The 14,863-nt window shown below is 49.4% G+C and overlaps 1 protein-coding gene across 1 annotated transcript in view; it reads right to left on the bottom strand.

The window, feature by feature from the left end:
* Positions 1-5,680: 5,680 nt before the first annotated feature.
* Positions 5,681-14,863, bottom strand: part of LOC144721869 (mitochondrial Rho GTPase 1-like) — a 38,220-nt gene continuing 29,037 nt past the window's right edge. The window contains exon 19 of the mRNA XM_078599798.1: positions 5,681-8,790. Coding sequence (XP_078455924.1) covers positions 8,673-8,790 — 118 coding nt within the window. The 3' untranslated portion in view covers positions 5,681-8,672. The remainder of the gene's footprint in view (positions 8,791-14,863) is intronic.

Genomic DNA, 14,863 nt, shown 5'->3' with positions numbered 1-14,863 from the left:
GGCGAGGTAGTTAACATCTCGCCACCGAACTACCAGGCGAGGTAGTTAGCTAAGCAAGAGGTGAGCCCTGTATAGTGTTAGCACAGATGGGTGATCATCTTAGGTATTGTAGGTTGCTGCTGGAACTACGTTGGTATAGCAGAGGGCAGTGTAACAACATGTTGTTGTACTGCACATCTATGATCTTTGCCTTCATCATCCGGCACCGACAACTCAACCTGCGTGGACAAGTACGATCCAATAACTCTCACGATCCGCACGACGCGAGGAGGCCCTCATCCAGCAGTGGATTGACAAAGGGCTGGAACAAAGACAAAGACCCCCCGTATAACCATAACAGATTGTTGGGGCAAGTGCTCTTAGCGAGCACCGATGAAGGCCGGAACGGTACACGAGGGGGGTCGGTGGCCGGCACCACTCCCGGTCGCCTTTGTCTCCCTAGTGGCGATGTCTACACACCGTGCCAGGTACTCATTTGAGGCTGAGTCGACCTAGGGTAAATTATAACACACATGCTTGTTGGAAAACATTGATACGCCGTTTGGCCGCTGGCCCTTATGGACTTGAATTTCGAGCTGGGATATGCGATTAGTTAAGAAATTGATTGCCCTACCGATTATCGGTTCGATACCCCGACTAATCGGACAGCACAAAATAATTGTAACACGTCTTACCCCCGTTCCTACCGGTGCTGCGGAACGGGAGGTGTGTGGCTGGGCTCAATGGCGGAGCCAGGATTTTCAGGTAGAGGGGGGGGGCAACCCCTCCAGCAATGAGAAATGATAGAAAAGTTGTTAGTGAGTAAGGAGTTGTTAGTAAGTAAGGAGTTGTTAGTAGGGAGTTGTTAGTGAGTAAGGAGTTGTTAGTGAGTAAGGACTTGTCCCTTGCTGTTTATTCGACGCGTGTGCAGCAATCGCGCAGCCATCGATCGAGGGTCGAATTTGAACCGCGTTGTGTGATCGGCATCGCGCTCGCTGAAGGTGACTGTCTTCAGGGAAGTCGTGTGCTGTAGACGCAACTGCGCACAATTCTGTGAGTCACTTATAACTGCTTTTCCGCTACTTATTGCCAATTATGGACTCAGACTATTGTCCTATCATCTTATAGAGTCCCTGGCACGTAATAATGATGCTACACAGTGGCAGTGGGGGTCGCAAAATGCCGATGTATTACTAATAAACCCCAATGATCCGATCGAAATTAGGCATTTCGATCGGATCATGGGGGGAGGGGGGGCACGTGCCACCCCACCCCCCCACTGGCTCCGCCAGTGGCTGGGCTTTGGGACGTCATTGACACGATCATCAGCTGCGTGACGCTGTTGCGTGGCACGATGTGGAGGGCGGTGTCGTTATTTTTTAAATGGGTTCGAGCGATCGATTTACAATGTTTCATTCCAATTAATTAACTTAATCGACCAATAGTCCCAGGTCAAATCTCAGAATAACTCAATATTATTATATGTTCTATGAAGAATGGTAATTGCCAGAAACGTTACTCATTAAATATTTTTTTTAATGCCACAATGTTCTTCACGAATGTGTTGATCTTTCTTATTTGTGCACCACTGCCATTGCAGCAGCGCAATAATCTGTTGAACATAATTGTTTTGGTCTTAAAGCAGAGCCTAATTGATGCATCTATACCGAGGTCTCTCCGTCTCTCAGCAGCCACTGGAGTCGCTGGCCGAAGATGATGATCACACGTGCGGTGTCTGTGAACTGCGGGTGAAGCTAATTGTAGGGGGTCACACGTGGGAGTCACGTGCCACGCGACGAGCGGCGATTTGCGCGCGGGCTGGCGTCGAGTCGCGCACCGCTGCTGTGTGCTGCGTGCAACGAGGGGCTATTTAAGGATAATCTCACACCGAAACAAAACTAAAACACCTACATCGAATTGGTCCCTCCGCGATGGCTTTTCGACTTCGCTTCAAATGAGTGCATGGTGCGATGTGTAAACATCGCCACTCGGGAGACAAAGGCAGCCGGGCGTGGTGCTAACCGTGCACCCCCCTCGTGCGCCGTGCCGGCCTTCATAGGTGCTGAATAAAGGCACTTGGCCCAACAGCCTATCAAGGATATCAGGAGGGTGGGGTGGGGGTGGGGTGGGGGCGATCTTTGTCTTTGCGAAGATCGGTTGGGGGTGCGGGCCTTGTGAATCCGGCCTTTTGGAGGCGATATCAATCACACCGCATCAACCGCAGCCGTAAACATAACCGCAACGTAACCACACCGCAACCACCAACTTGCACCGCGACTAAATAACCCCATTTAAAAACCATAACGACAGCCAGCAAGCAGCAAGCAGGCGGACATCCCGACGCGGAGGGAGACGTTGCCAGCACGCAGTGATTTGGCGCTCATCGTTTAAGACGAGACGCATTCTACCGGGGCAGGGTACCGTACGCATTGTGCGACGACAGAAGGGCTCCCAAAAGCCAGACTTCACAGAACTGCTTGTGAGATGCCTTCGAGTGACCTTTTAATAGGCACGCACGCACGTACGTACGCTTGAATCGAGTGACTCGCGTGACTCACACTACCACCCCTCCCCCTCCTCCTCCGGGTCGATGTTGTGAGTCGATTATCTTTCGTGACTCATTATTGGAAACCTCCGACGTCTCGTTTGTGTCGTTTCTCGATTAATTTCGGTCTCCTTTGTACATCTTTGTTCACGGCCATTAGTCGAACATCATAATGTAACCTTTTGCATGCTCTTCTCACACGCGTGATAGCGTGGCAGTATGAAGAATCGACGTTTAACAGCTAGATACGATTTAAACGTATAACGCGCACAGAGCTGCGGTCGTACTTGGAAGCTGTGCGATTCCAAGTGTTATTGTACATTTCGACTCGGAGAGACTGATGACAGTCTCTCTACAAGTTAAATAAGCAAAATGTACCCGCACAGCGTCCTGACATGCGGTTCCACGTAGTATATTCTAAACACAGCCACAGGGTTCCGTACGGTATAGACGCACATTTAGCTTGTGTAACATAAATACGCTGCTCACGAGACGCCATGCAAGTCCACATTTCAGGACATTGACTCACACAGAGACTCGAACTCACAGACTCAGACTCACCGACTTGGCCGAGAAAATACATTTCCCTACGTTTTTCCTGTACAGCGTGTTGATGAGATCGCTATCGGACGCTACGTAAACCAACATCGTATTGCATTGAATAGCAAGACAACACTCATTGGGACATCTGAATACTGCATTTTTAAAATCCACATCGGCATTGTGCTGCGCACTGCGTTCATGGGGAAAAAACCCCTTTATATTTCGAGCGACCAAGTGCAACGAGAAACGAATCCCTCAATGTTACTCCTCCCCGGTCCCCACGTGAACCAACACCGTGTCGCAGAGACGGATTATAATAATCCGGGTTGTAATAATTCTAAGAATAATCCGCCTCCAATGGTGCGGGTGCACGGTGAGCGCGTGGAGTTCACGGCGGGACGGCCGCTGTAACCACACAGCGGGGCTCATCAATCACTGGGGCCGCCGATGAGTTCACTTATCCTGCCGAGTCCGGAGATATCCAGCTCCTTACACAATGACACACACGCACAATTATTCGTGCAGGAAACCGAGCAGACGGTGCGTAAACTAGACAGCGCGCCCTGGGTCTGAGATGCGTATCTGCGGTGACACACCCGGATCGCGCCCTCGACGGATGTGCGTGGAGGTGTCATGGGAGGCGGTGGCGTTCTGCGCTACAAACCCGGCCACCCGAGTTCGATGCCCGATCACGTCCGACATCAGTGACGATATGAGATGATTATATTAGCCGACGATTGTGCAATACGCGTGTGTTTGTATCAGCATGTGTGATATTCCAGACTCCCCAGTATGTGCACGTGTGTGGGAAGCGGTATTGTCGCGGTTAGCGCGCTGCGCTAAAACCCCCGCGACCAGAGTTCGATTCCCACTCACGACCAACATCAGTGACGATTATCTGAACCGGTCCTGGGCCTCCCCTAGGTGGACTCAACCTCAAAAGAGTACCTGGTGCGGGTGTGTAAAATCATCGCCACTGGGGGAGACAAAGGCGGTCGGGCGTGGTGCTGGCCACCCACCCTTTCATGTACCGTACCGGCCTTCATAGATGCTCGCATAATGCACTTGCTCCAAAAGTCTGTACCGTGGGTATTTTCTTTTCTCTGTAATGCATCTGTGTGCCATGTAATTTATCAAATACGTCAGTGATCGTGGCCTTCCATTCAGCGCTATGACTCAAGAGCTTTGCAGCAGATATTCCCAGTTGCATCCAATAGTTCAAATTGATTCTTGACTTAATTCGCTGCCTTCCCCCGCCATCTTCTAACAAACAATTTCAATCATTCGACCCCATAACACATGGACCTGTCCCACAACCACCTGCCAGCAAGCCTGAGGTCTCAAAGTATACCTAGCATAGCACGCGTGCCGTGATGACACCAGTGCCACTTCGTGGCAAATGACGGTCGTCGTCGGAATTTAAGTGGTGGTGCAGTGGTTCGTGCTCTGTGAACCCACAAATGCACAGTTCAATTTGTGTCCATGGCTAACATCAGAACCTGGCCTCCCCGAGGTCGGCTCAGCCTTAAATTAACATCTGGTACATTGTGTAAACGTCGGTACTGGAGAGACAAGGTGGCCGGTCGTGATTCTGGCCAGTCCGTCATAATGGTCGCTCTAAGAGGCCCTTTGCAGTGAGATGTGAGCAGGCAGACTAACAACCAGAAAGGGGAACCATATATATACAGTTGAAAATAATCGTACCCAATTAGTGCAGTGAAGATGCGTGCAATTATTTGGGTAAATATTTCGTACGCAGGCCCAGTCAGAAGTGGTCTCATCTGGCCGCGTGGCCGTATGAAAGTCGCGGGCAGCTTCCAGCCCAAGGACTGTGGGTTCCCCCACCCCTCTTTCAACAGCGATCGCGTCTTCGTAGAATGGGGAGGAGCTCGCTTAATCACCGAGTGAGGGATTGCGAGATCAGGAGATGAACCAGCAACCTCTGTGACTCACTGCAGACGGTGTCAGTCACGCCACAACAAAGAGACGACTCCACGACTCCCGGACTCGGTTAGGTTTTCTTCGGGTGTCATTCACGCATAAACAAATGGTCGAGATTGCGTTGGCAATAGTTTTTGCGTAAGTACATGCACATACACCTTTTGTCAATCCACTGCCAGACAGGGCACTCTCCAGAGCGTGCGGCTCGTGCGGGTTACTTGACCATACTTCACCGCACTTGCCATGGGTTGGCGGTGCAGAGGGCGGCGCGGGCATCAATGTGGCAGCATCGAAATACAGTACAACCCCCGTGAGCCGCACAGCCTGGGGAGGATCTTATCCAGCAGTGGATACACAAAAGGGCTTGTACATGTACCAGCCACACACACACTCACTCCGCTCCTGTCGCGCACGTTCAACATCTCCTTTCAAGGCATGTGGGAATCAATGTATACATTCGAGAGCAAGGGCCCAGAGACCCATGTTTGCCAAGGGGACCCATAAAGGACGTTGAGGGGGGGGGGGTCACAGTATATGATTTGCATCACTGCTTAATCATGGGATGGGGAGGCGCAGATCAGATGCCCCCTCCCCCCGGACCGGTCCGCATGTTCCCACGTCCATGCTCGTGTGATGCGGGGGGTTGTGAATAAAATAGACGGGAGTCACGAACAAAAGAAGAGACGTTTTTTGTATTTTTGCTCACTTCTTCGAGACATCGCAGGGCACGTCTCACCCGGGTGTGCGGTGGGCTGCTCGCGCGACAGGGGGGGCGTAATCAAGACAGCGTTCGCCAAATAAACGAGAAGAGGGAAAGACAAAATCAAGCCCAAGTCAATACCAGCGATCTGCATAAATAAACGGCCTACATTCACAAAGGTGCAATTTCAGAACTGCTCGAGGTGAGACGATTCACAGCAACTTAACAGCGTCCGGTGGCTGTGACCAGGAGAACGTTTGTTATGTACAGACAGAAGGCGCGAGAGAGCGACGTGAAATTACAGCAAACATTCTCAAGGTTTCCACATTTGATTTAAAAGCAATCAAATATGCCCCCCCCCGCCCGCCAACCCCAGCATTCCATCTTCAAATGGTGAGAATTCTAAGCATAGAAAAAGCCACACGTATGGGAAAATAAGAATTTCTCTTTAAAACCTAGCGCACATGTTAGCACCTCGCGCTCCCTTTCAATGGTTGCGCGCCGTACAGATTGCTTCGCTCCTCCAATATACCTATTTCCACTGGCCCATCCGAGCCGTGCCAGCGAGGGGGGCCTTCACGGTACAAGTAGTTTCCATTGGGCGACTTGCCACGCCGAACCCAGGGGCCAAGCCATGAAGCTGACCTCACAACTCGTTCTCAATCTGGCTCCCATCTGCATCTGGCTCGAGGGCCAAGCCTGGCCAGGGGCGGTGTCAATCATTTAATTTACTGCGTGTGACATCAGTTAGTAAATTACTGGAACACAGCATCGCCACGTCACATATGCACACCGCTCGACTCGTTCATCGTGTGTTAACGTCAGCGGTCCGGCTTGTGTGCTGCTGTAGAAAAAAAACCTGGCACGTGCTGGGGCCGGCTCAGACATGGCTCGGTTGTACAGTGGAACAAAAAAAAGTGGTATAGGTAACTGAGTGCCATAGATCCTGGAAAATCTATACAAGTACACTCAATATGTACAGACATCCCATTACGGCACCTGGGACTAATAGAACATTATACAGAAATTGGAGGGCAGTGTTTTTTTTTTTAAGAGACGTTGTAAAATTCGCACGTCCATGCGCTCGGCATAAAATAAACGATGGAAAAATTATTTGATTACTGCCGGACAGGTGTGTTAAGAGGACTGATGATAACATGCATATTAACCTTGCAAAAAAAATCCTCAGCTTTACCCACCCGCTCCCCACCACCACAAACTAATAGGGGTCCATCCATCGTGACCGGTTTGCATGGCGTGTTATTGTTAAAGTGTTTGCGAGATTAGCAAGCGGCCGGTTCCCGGGGGGGTGGGAGGCGATATTCAGGAAATTTTAGCACTCAGGATTTAGTCTGCCTACATTTACGCGGGTAATCCAGTTCGCGGAGGGGTACCTTCACCGACTTAAATATGGCTGAGGATCGTCCGTGCGTTGTGCACCTTGTGTTGTATTCAGGCTGCACTCGGCTAAAGTGAATGCACGTTTCTCGCATTCGAAAAAAAAACGCCGATCCCTTCAGCGGAGTTGTGAACACCGGGGTAATGTTTTTGTGCGCAACAGACAAATAAGACTGCCGGGTGATCCTGACCTGGGCTTGGGCAGGGCTTGGGACAGCAATGGGAGTGTCTGCTGCATGCAGATATCTGTGTTTACACCAGAGCATCGGTTCACATCAGACCTGGAGAGAACTTAACTGCTTTGGATCAGAGTCCAACTGGATCCTGTTGACAAGAACTACACAAAGGTCTTGATTAAGTCCGACCTCTGAAGTCGCCATTGGCGACGCTCAGCCGTACTTATTTTATGTTTATTACTGCGTGCGTTACAAACTTGACAACAAGCCCGTGTTCGTTTTTCTTTAAACTACCTCCCGTTGTGTATGCATGTCACGATGCATCTCTTGATCGAAAGCAATCGATTCTTAGGCTCGCGACACGTGTGTAGAATCGTGTGCTTAAGAATCGTTTGTTTACTACTGGTACAAGTTGTGCGGGATTGGTTCACATGACCCGAGCAGCCACCAAAGCACGGTTGTCCAAACTATAGCCCACGGGCTAAAATCGGTCATTTAACATGGCTTGCTGTGGCCTTAACGTGAAACTAGTACTAGAAACCTTTTGAGAAATAATTAAGTGAACTGTCTTTGTCAGCATGTTGGATCTGTGGCTATGGGGTGGTGGATGGTTGCGGGTCTGGTCATGGGGAGTGAAAACATAAGTATCAATATATTCCTCTCCAATCTCTCTCCTTTCTATTCTCACATCTTCTCTGAAGGCATCTCTTTTCCTATCTCAAATCTATTCAGAGTACATCTCTCATATATCTCCCTGAATATATATCTATATTCTACCACTCATGAAGGCATACCTCCCTTCTAATGAATACAAATCCTTTCCCTATCTCTCCTGAACAAATAAATCTCTCCCATCTTCCTCACATCTCCCGTGAATACTTCTCTATCTGATCTCCATGTTTGTGTTTGTTTAGTTTATGTCTGTGGCCTACAGCCCTCAGCAATGTCAGTCAATCCAGCCCTAAATGCACAAAAGCTGGGACACCCTTGCACTCGAGGCTCGACATTCATAAGCGGCAAAAATTCAATAATCGAGTCGTTAAACGAGCCACAACCCTGATTCGCGACCATTCATCAAATCGCGACGGAGTTGAATCATTGCATGAATAAGCCCCTTTTCCTTAAGCTTTCTTCACAGGACTAATGTTTTGTGTCTGTGCGATCACACCAAACCAACCTGTGCAAGCGCAACATTTGTTTTCGAGTCTTGGCTGTGGACTGCAACGTCATGTGTGTGTCTGCTGTGGCATGCGTGCTAGGCCAGCCGACTGGCTGGCCAATCGGGCGGTCGGCCAGCTTCCCAGCCGGTGGAGGGTTTGTTGGAATTCGCTCGCCAGGAAAACAGACGAGGGCACCCCCCCCCCCTCACTCGCGTGAAGGCTGGGGGGCATCACCGCACCCGCGTCAGTGCCTTGTAGATCGTGATGCCCAGCACGGTGATGATGGTGGCGCCCAAGCTCACGCGCAGCCAGAACGAAGAGCTCTTGAGGTCAGGATCGTTCAGGTGTCTGTGGGGGGTGGGTGGGGGTAGGAAGGGAGGGGGGGTTGGGAAGGGGGTGTTGGGAAGGGGGGGGGGGTTGGACAGGGGGGCGGGAATCAAAGCGTTAAAATGTTTCTTTAATCGGGCAAAGTTGTAAAAACTTAATAAGATGATGTTTCCGAGCGGAGAAGTGCGAGGGAAGAAGCAGAAAGAGAAGTGTTGTAACCTGCAGTGTGGCGAGTGAGTGAGTGGGTGAGTGGGCAAGTGAGTGTGTTGTGACCATAATTATGGTAGTTGGGACACAGCATGGTTGACAAAACAGTCTAGTTGACCCTACTCCATATGGGTGGAAGAATTAGGAATCTAGTCTGCCAGGGCAGGCTCGTGCTGGTTTTCAATGCAGCACCAACATGTTGAAGCCCGACAGCTCGATGCCTTTGACCTCGTGACCTCATCCCCTACCTATTACACCTTTAGTCGAGATGTTTGCTGCTGCTGGTCGCTTGGCGTTTTGGGCCTGCGCTCAACAACTGTGACTTTAAGAAGGTTAATGAATCAGGTGCGCCATGCTATTGGAGTGAACTCTTGATTATTCAAGCGTGGATTATATGGTTATTTTTTTTCACCTTCCTCGGAGAAGTAAAAATACCTTCAAGTGCACCCGGTTTAATTATTAGTTGCTCCTTGAGTGACCCCGCTACCCATTCAACTATAAACACGTCGCCCAAGTAAACCAATCACTTTAAGAAACAACATAAAGAGAGGACATGCTCTACACCCACGCGACATAGGAAATCAATAAAAGCAAGATACACGTGCTTTAGTCTAATAAATGTTTTGCACGATCCAATTTTTTTTTAATCCAGGCCACTAATCCCCTCCCCCATTACACTGCATAATATAATCAAGAGCTGACTGTAAATGTAATTTCACACTTCATTAAATATTTTAGCACCGAGGGGCCAGTAGAACCCTATGCAATCGCGTGCAATGATTTTTAGACGTAGGGATATCAGCTGGACGCAGTTGTCGTTCTCAAGAGGGTTTAGCTAAATAAATAATTTACTCACATAATAAATAACTAAGCGGGGGAACACACAGGGACCGACCGACCTTACAAGACGGCGCTCCAGCGGGCAGCCATTGAGCACGAGTCAGCAGAATTACACAGGAACCAGGGGACCGCACGTCAATCAAAGCATTGACCAAAAGCATTGTTACTCTCTACGGTGGGTTTGCCGACATCGCCTTGTTACATTACGTTGCGTGGGGTTCAGCGTATTGGAGAGGAATGGCAGAAGGTTGGAAAGATAAAAGACAAATTTTATTGAATGACAACGGAATAAACAACCCCCGTCTGAGAGGGGGCACGCACACGTCGGACATTCATGGAATGCATCGCTGAAAACGTAGACACCCACATGATAGTTTGGAAAAGTGATGGATTAAGATGTGAATTAAAATCATAACAATATCCAGCCTGTCAATCCACTGCTGGTGCAGGTCTCCATCATAGGGGGGTTATTTGATCACACACTTCACCACATGAGTTGGTGTGGGTTAGTATGTATGTATGTAGAACTTGTTTCGCACCGTACGTAGCCAACCATCCTAATCGGAGGTAAGGGAAATAGTGCTATGATTTGGGACTTCCTGAGTCTCGAGACAAAAATCCAGGAGAGCCCTGCACATTTTCAAAGTACAGGGGGGGCAATGGTTGCCATGCGTTTCCCAATTAAGTATTTTGCGAGTGATTAAAAACATTTCAGGCGTTTGGACCCTGAAATGACACTTTCTTCAAATGACATCACGGGGTATTTAACACCCACTGTGAATTGGGCGGCACGTACCAGGCCAGGTTCAGGTATCGCTCGGCAGTTGCATTAGTCGTGGCCAGGATTGAAACTCAGGTGGCTGGGGTTATTAAGCACAGTGACCTGACCACTACGCCACCACTCCACAACATGTCACCTTTGATAAAAATGAATAAAAGGTCATTCATCAACTTGGTTTTAAATGAAATTACATATGCTGAAGCTGATTGTTTGTTTGTTGTGTAACTGGTAATGTAAGTTACATTCAAGAGGTTTCAAAAACGGGTAATTAGTCACGCTGACCTCATTCACGGGATTAGGATGAGTACCCATATTCATACAGCACTCACGTAATATTGCATTTTATTAAACATTGAAATGAATGCAGGCCTCTGTGTACGTTGTAAATGCCGCTTGAAAAACTTCATTTCTGCCGTGTGTTTTGGTGTGTGGCTATAAGAAAAAAAACAGTTTAAGCCAAACACTCACATCATGTGTACGTGTACAGCCCCTTGTGCCAATCCACTGCTGGATGATGGCCTCATCACTCCGTTTAGGTTACAGGGGTTATTTAAGAGTACTTCACCACGACGGTCAAGGGCAGACTGAAAGCGGGCAGCAGACGCGACAACATAGAAATGGAGTACAGCGTTGTATGTTGCTGCACTGCCATATGCAGCCCTGGAGCCTACAACAACCTATTTGTGCATAGTGGTCACCCATCGAAGCACGTTCCAGACTCAACCCCCTGCTTAACTTCTGAGCTCTCACGAGATTGGGTGCATCGAGGTAGATTTGATTACAGACCGGCCTTAATTTCAACCCCAAGTTGTCTGGGGCTGAGCTCCGGAAAATATTTCCACACCTGGGCATACCACATCCAACATACCCCTCTCTACATCGCTGTTGCAACCAGTCACGTGCCACCTCCCGGTCTACCAACACGCTGGAAAGTACTGAGAACTCAAACTCCTGGTTGAGGCATTCTGGCATATTGATGGTCATGATGTGCCGAGCCCAATGCCGCCAAGCGCTTGCAAAATTGATTTAATGAACCAATCCCCGACTGACGGGCAAAGTCACCCTTTGCACTGACATCAGTGACTGCTGTTGTTGTTTTGCACACCAAGCGCGGCGACACGAAAATACGACCCCACAATGACTTATTGATGTTACTGACGCAGCACCTGCTGAGTGCACAAGGAGGGGACAGAGGAAAGGTGAGGATCAGCCCAAGCAGGCGGGGAAAAAAACAAAAACCCGAGACGCTGCAACTGCGGCAGCCGCACGGGCGCGGTGACACTGGCCGCACGGGTGCAGAGTCACGTGAAGTTAAAAATACACGCGGCGGCGGGGAGCCATCGAAAGCTTCAGTCGCCAACGAAGTGGAAAGCACGCGTCGTCTTGAGGCCCAGCCGTGAGATGGATTGTCAGTGATGGCCCACAAGTCGCCGAGCAGCAGCTGTGAAAGGCCGACCACACCCCGTCCCGTTTCAGATGGCACAGGCTAAGGCGAGCGCTCGTATGCCCACACGGCATTATAGACGACCCGCCTGGTCAACCCCGTCACTAAACACACAGTTGAATGTCAACTTACAAGTCCCTTTGGTTTGATTTACTTCTGCTACATTCTTTATCTTGACAGTAGTTTTTTTTTTGCTTTAATCATTTGGGTGACCCAAGTAACTTTTGCAAAAACTGAGACTAACTTGGTCTCTTGCTTTCTCACCTGGTTAAACAATTAAAATTGGCTTCAAACTTGACCCATTTCTTTTAAAGCCAAATAGGGATAGGGGGAAGCGGAGTGTCTGTAGAGTGTGTAGGCTACGTGTAATGGAACTGCACCAGGCCCCATGGGGCTGGAGGTACCCAGGCGCAGGCCTACAAAGGGGGCGGCGGAGGGAGGGAGGGACGGAAAAATTGGGACTGGTCGGGGCCCCCATTTCATTCCTTGCATCAGGGCGCATGCAAACCATGCACGTTACAGGTTGAGGGTGGTGGAAGTCGGAGTAGAGATCAATGTGTAGCTAAGAGTGTGGTGCGAGCAACGTGACATGAAAGAAGTGTCTAGGTTTGTTCAAGCAGCATAGCGACACACTGCTGCGGAGGCCTCACAGGTTCTATCAGGATGCAGCAATGTGTCCGGGGGGTTTCCCCTCCCACAATAACATCAACACACCTACGCCGAAACTCACCCTTTACCTTTCCAAGAGGAGGGTCCTCCTCCCCCCGTATTTATTCACTGTAACCGGGCCAGGCAAATACTGACAGGAGTGATTATTAAGCTAAGCTGAAATTTACACAATTGCAAGACATTTCCAAAACACGGGACTTAGTCCTATTTTACAACAAGACGCAGTCCGTTTATGCAGCCAACCTGCTATTTACATGTTGCAATGGCACAATGTTTTTTGTATCTAACACTTGCTATGGTCTTAATGAGATTCATCGGTATTTTACTTGTGAAATGTATCTACTGAATGGGAGATTCAGTATATTTAACGAGGTCGTCATGCCAAAATGTTCGCTCTCAATACTACATGCAAATGTGATTTTGCCCGAGCATAAACAGCTTGTGAACGACCAGTCCTGACTCGCAGCACCCGCACACTTGATGTTGTCATTCAAATGACTGCTCACACTTCGACACAAAGGAGATGTCATCAGTTCAAAGTGGTGCGACGTCTTAAACCGGTTTAAGCAACACCCTCCCCCCCCTCCCCCCGTATTTCTTTTCACTTGGCAGAACTCATAAGAAGAACCACACTCCCCCCCCACCCACGGCACTCGGAAAATAAAAAAAGCCTCTTACGGACACACACACACAGTCAAACATTTTCAAGTACCAGTATACTACGCGAAACATTGCAATGTACGAAGGTGTGCAAGCGACGGCTGGCTCAGTGGTGGGTTTACAGGAAGCTTTTACGCCTGGCTCGAGAATGGTGATAAGAGAAAGTCTTCCGAGGACTTGCTCAGAAGAAACGCAATGGCTACAAGCTACATGGCCCAGTCAGCTGCTCGTTTTCATGCGACAGACTCCTTCACGTCCTTAACTCCTCCTGCCTTGCTGTTGGCCGTACCGACAAGGTCTGTGCGTGCCAAAGCCAGCAAGAGTAGGCAATGAGTTTGAGAAGCAACGTGACATGACAGCCAAAGTAGGTGGGCGAAAATAAGTTATTTATAGACGCAGCAAAATAGGCGTCATATCATCATCGTCATAAGTCACATGTCTGTAGAATGGTATAAACTAATGGATCACATGTCAGATGTGTTGTCGAGTTGTACCACATGTTTTACGGACTGAAAGCACATTGCAGAGCTGTACAGCTCAACCGTGAAAACCTACGCAGCATCATCGGCCAAGATCAATCCACTGCTGGATGAAGACTCAGCCAAGCAGACAGGAACACAATAAATCCCAGCACCTACACACATTTCTTTGACATTTAAAATCAGAGCTTTTGTGTGCTTGTGTGTGTGCTCTCGGTTGAACTCAACCAGGAGCTGGTAGAAACTCCCCGTGAATTATGCCCGAGGAAGAATTATCTCACGATAGAGTAGAGTACACCCCCCCTCCATCATAAAAAAACCACCTCAATGAAAGACAACAACACAAAGCCCTGGTTAAACCGAAACCTGCCATTAGGATCAACTGAAATGAGATCACTGCACTGTGTGGCCGCGAGCACCGCAGGCGCTTGTTGCACGGACATGCGATTTCCTAAAATAGCCCAAAACCAAACGCCCCAACCCTGAAACCGAGATGCTCGGAACTTCACTTCAATTGTTCTTCAATATTGGAACGACGCACTTGCCCTTCAACAGCAATAAATCTGCCATCCATCAACACGCGCTGCTTCAACTTGAAAGACCGGCCGGACAACGACTGCTGCAGAGTTGGTGGGCGCTTACGTACACACACACACCCGCGTAGCCGCAAGGAGAATTACAACCCAAACGTGCAGGTGACATTGTATCTCATTTGCTCTCCCGCTGCGGTTTACAAAATATGGGATCTACCCCCTTGCACCCCCCCCACCGCCAACCACCCCCCCACCACCATCTTGGACACAGCCTCTTGAGAGTGACCTCGGGCTGAGACCTGCTGAAAGGGCAGCAACACGTCGCCCGCCCACGATCGCCCGATGACGTCGGCCAAAGACTAGCAGTTCTCCTCTCTGCGACATTGCGCCGCCACCGTGTGCAACCGTCGGCCACAAAGCTGAAGCCAGTGACGTTGGGAGTGTGTGCTTGAGCTCGGTTAGGTGTTCCCCCAGGGTTCCA

Source organism: Lampetra planeri, chromosome 1 (genome assembly GCF_965212315.1).
Source record: "Lampetra planeri chromosome 1, kcLamPlan1.2.h2, whole genome shotgun sequence".
In the NCBI taxonomy this organism is placed as follows: Eukaryota; Metazoa; Chordata; class Hyperoartia; order Petromyzontiformes; family Petromyzontidae; genus Lampetra; species Lampetra planeri.
This window is presented reverse-complemented; position numbering and strand designations above follow the sequence as displayed.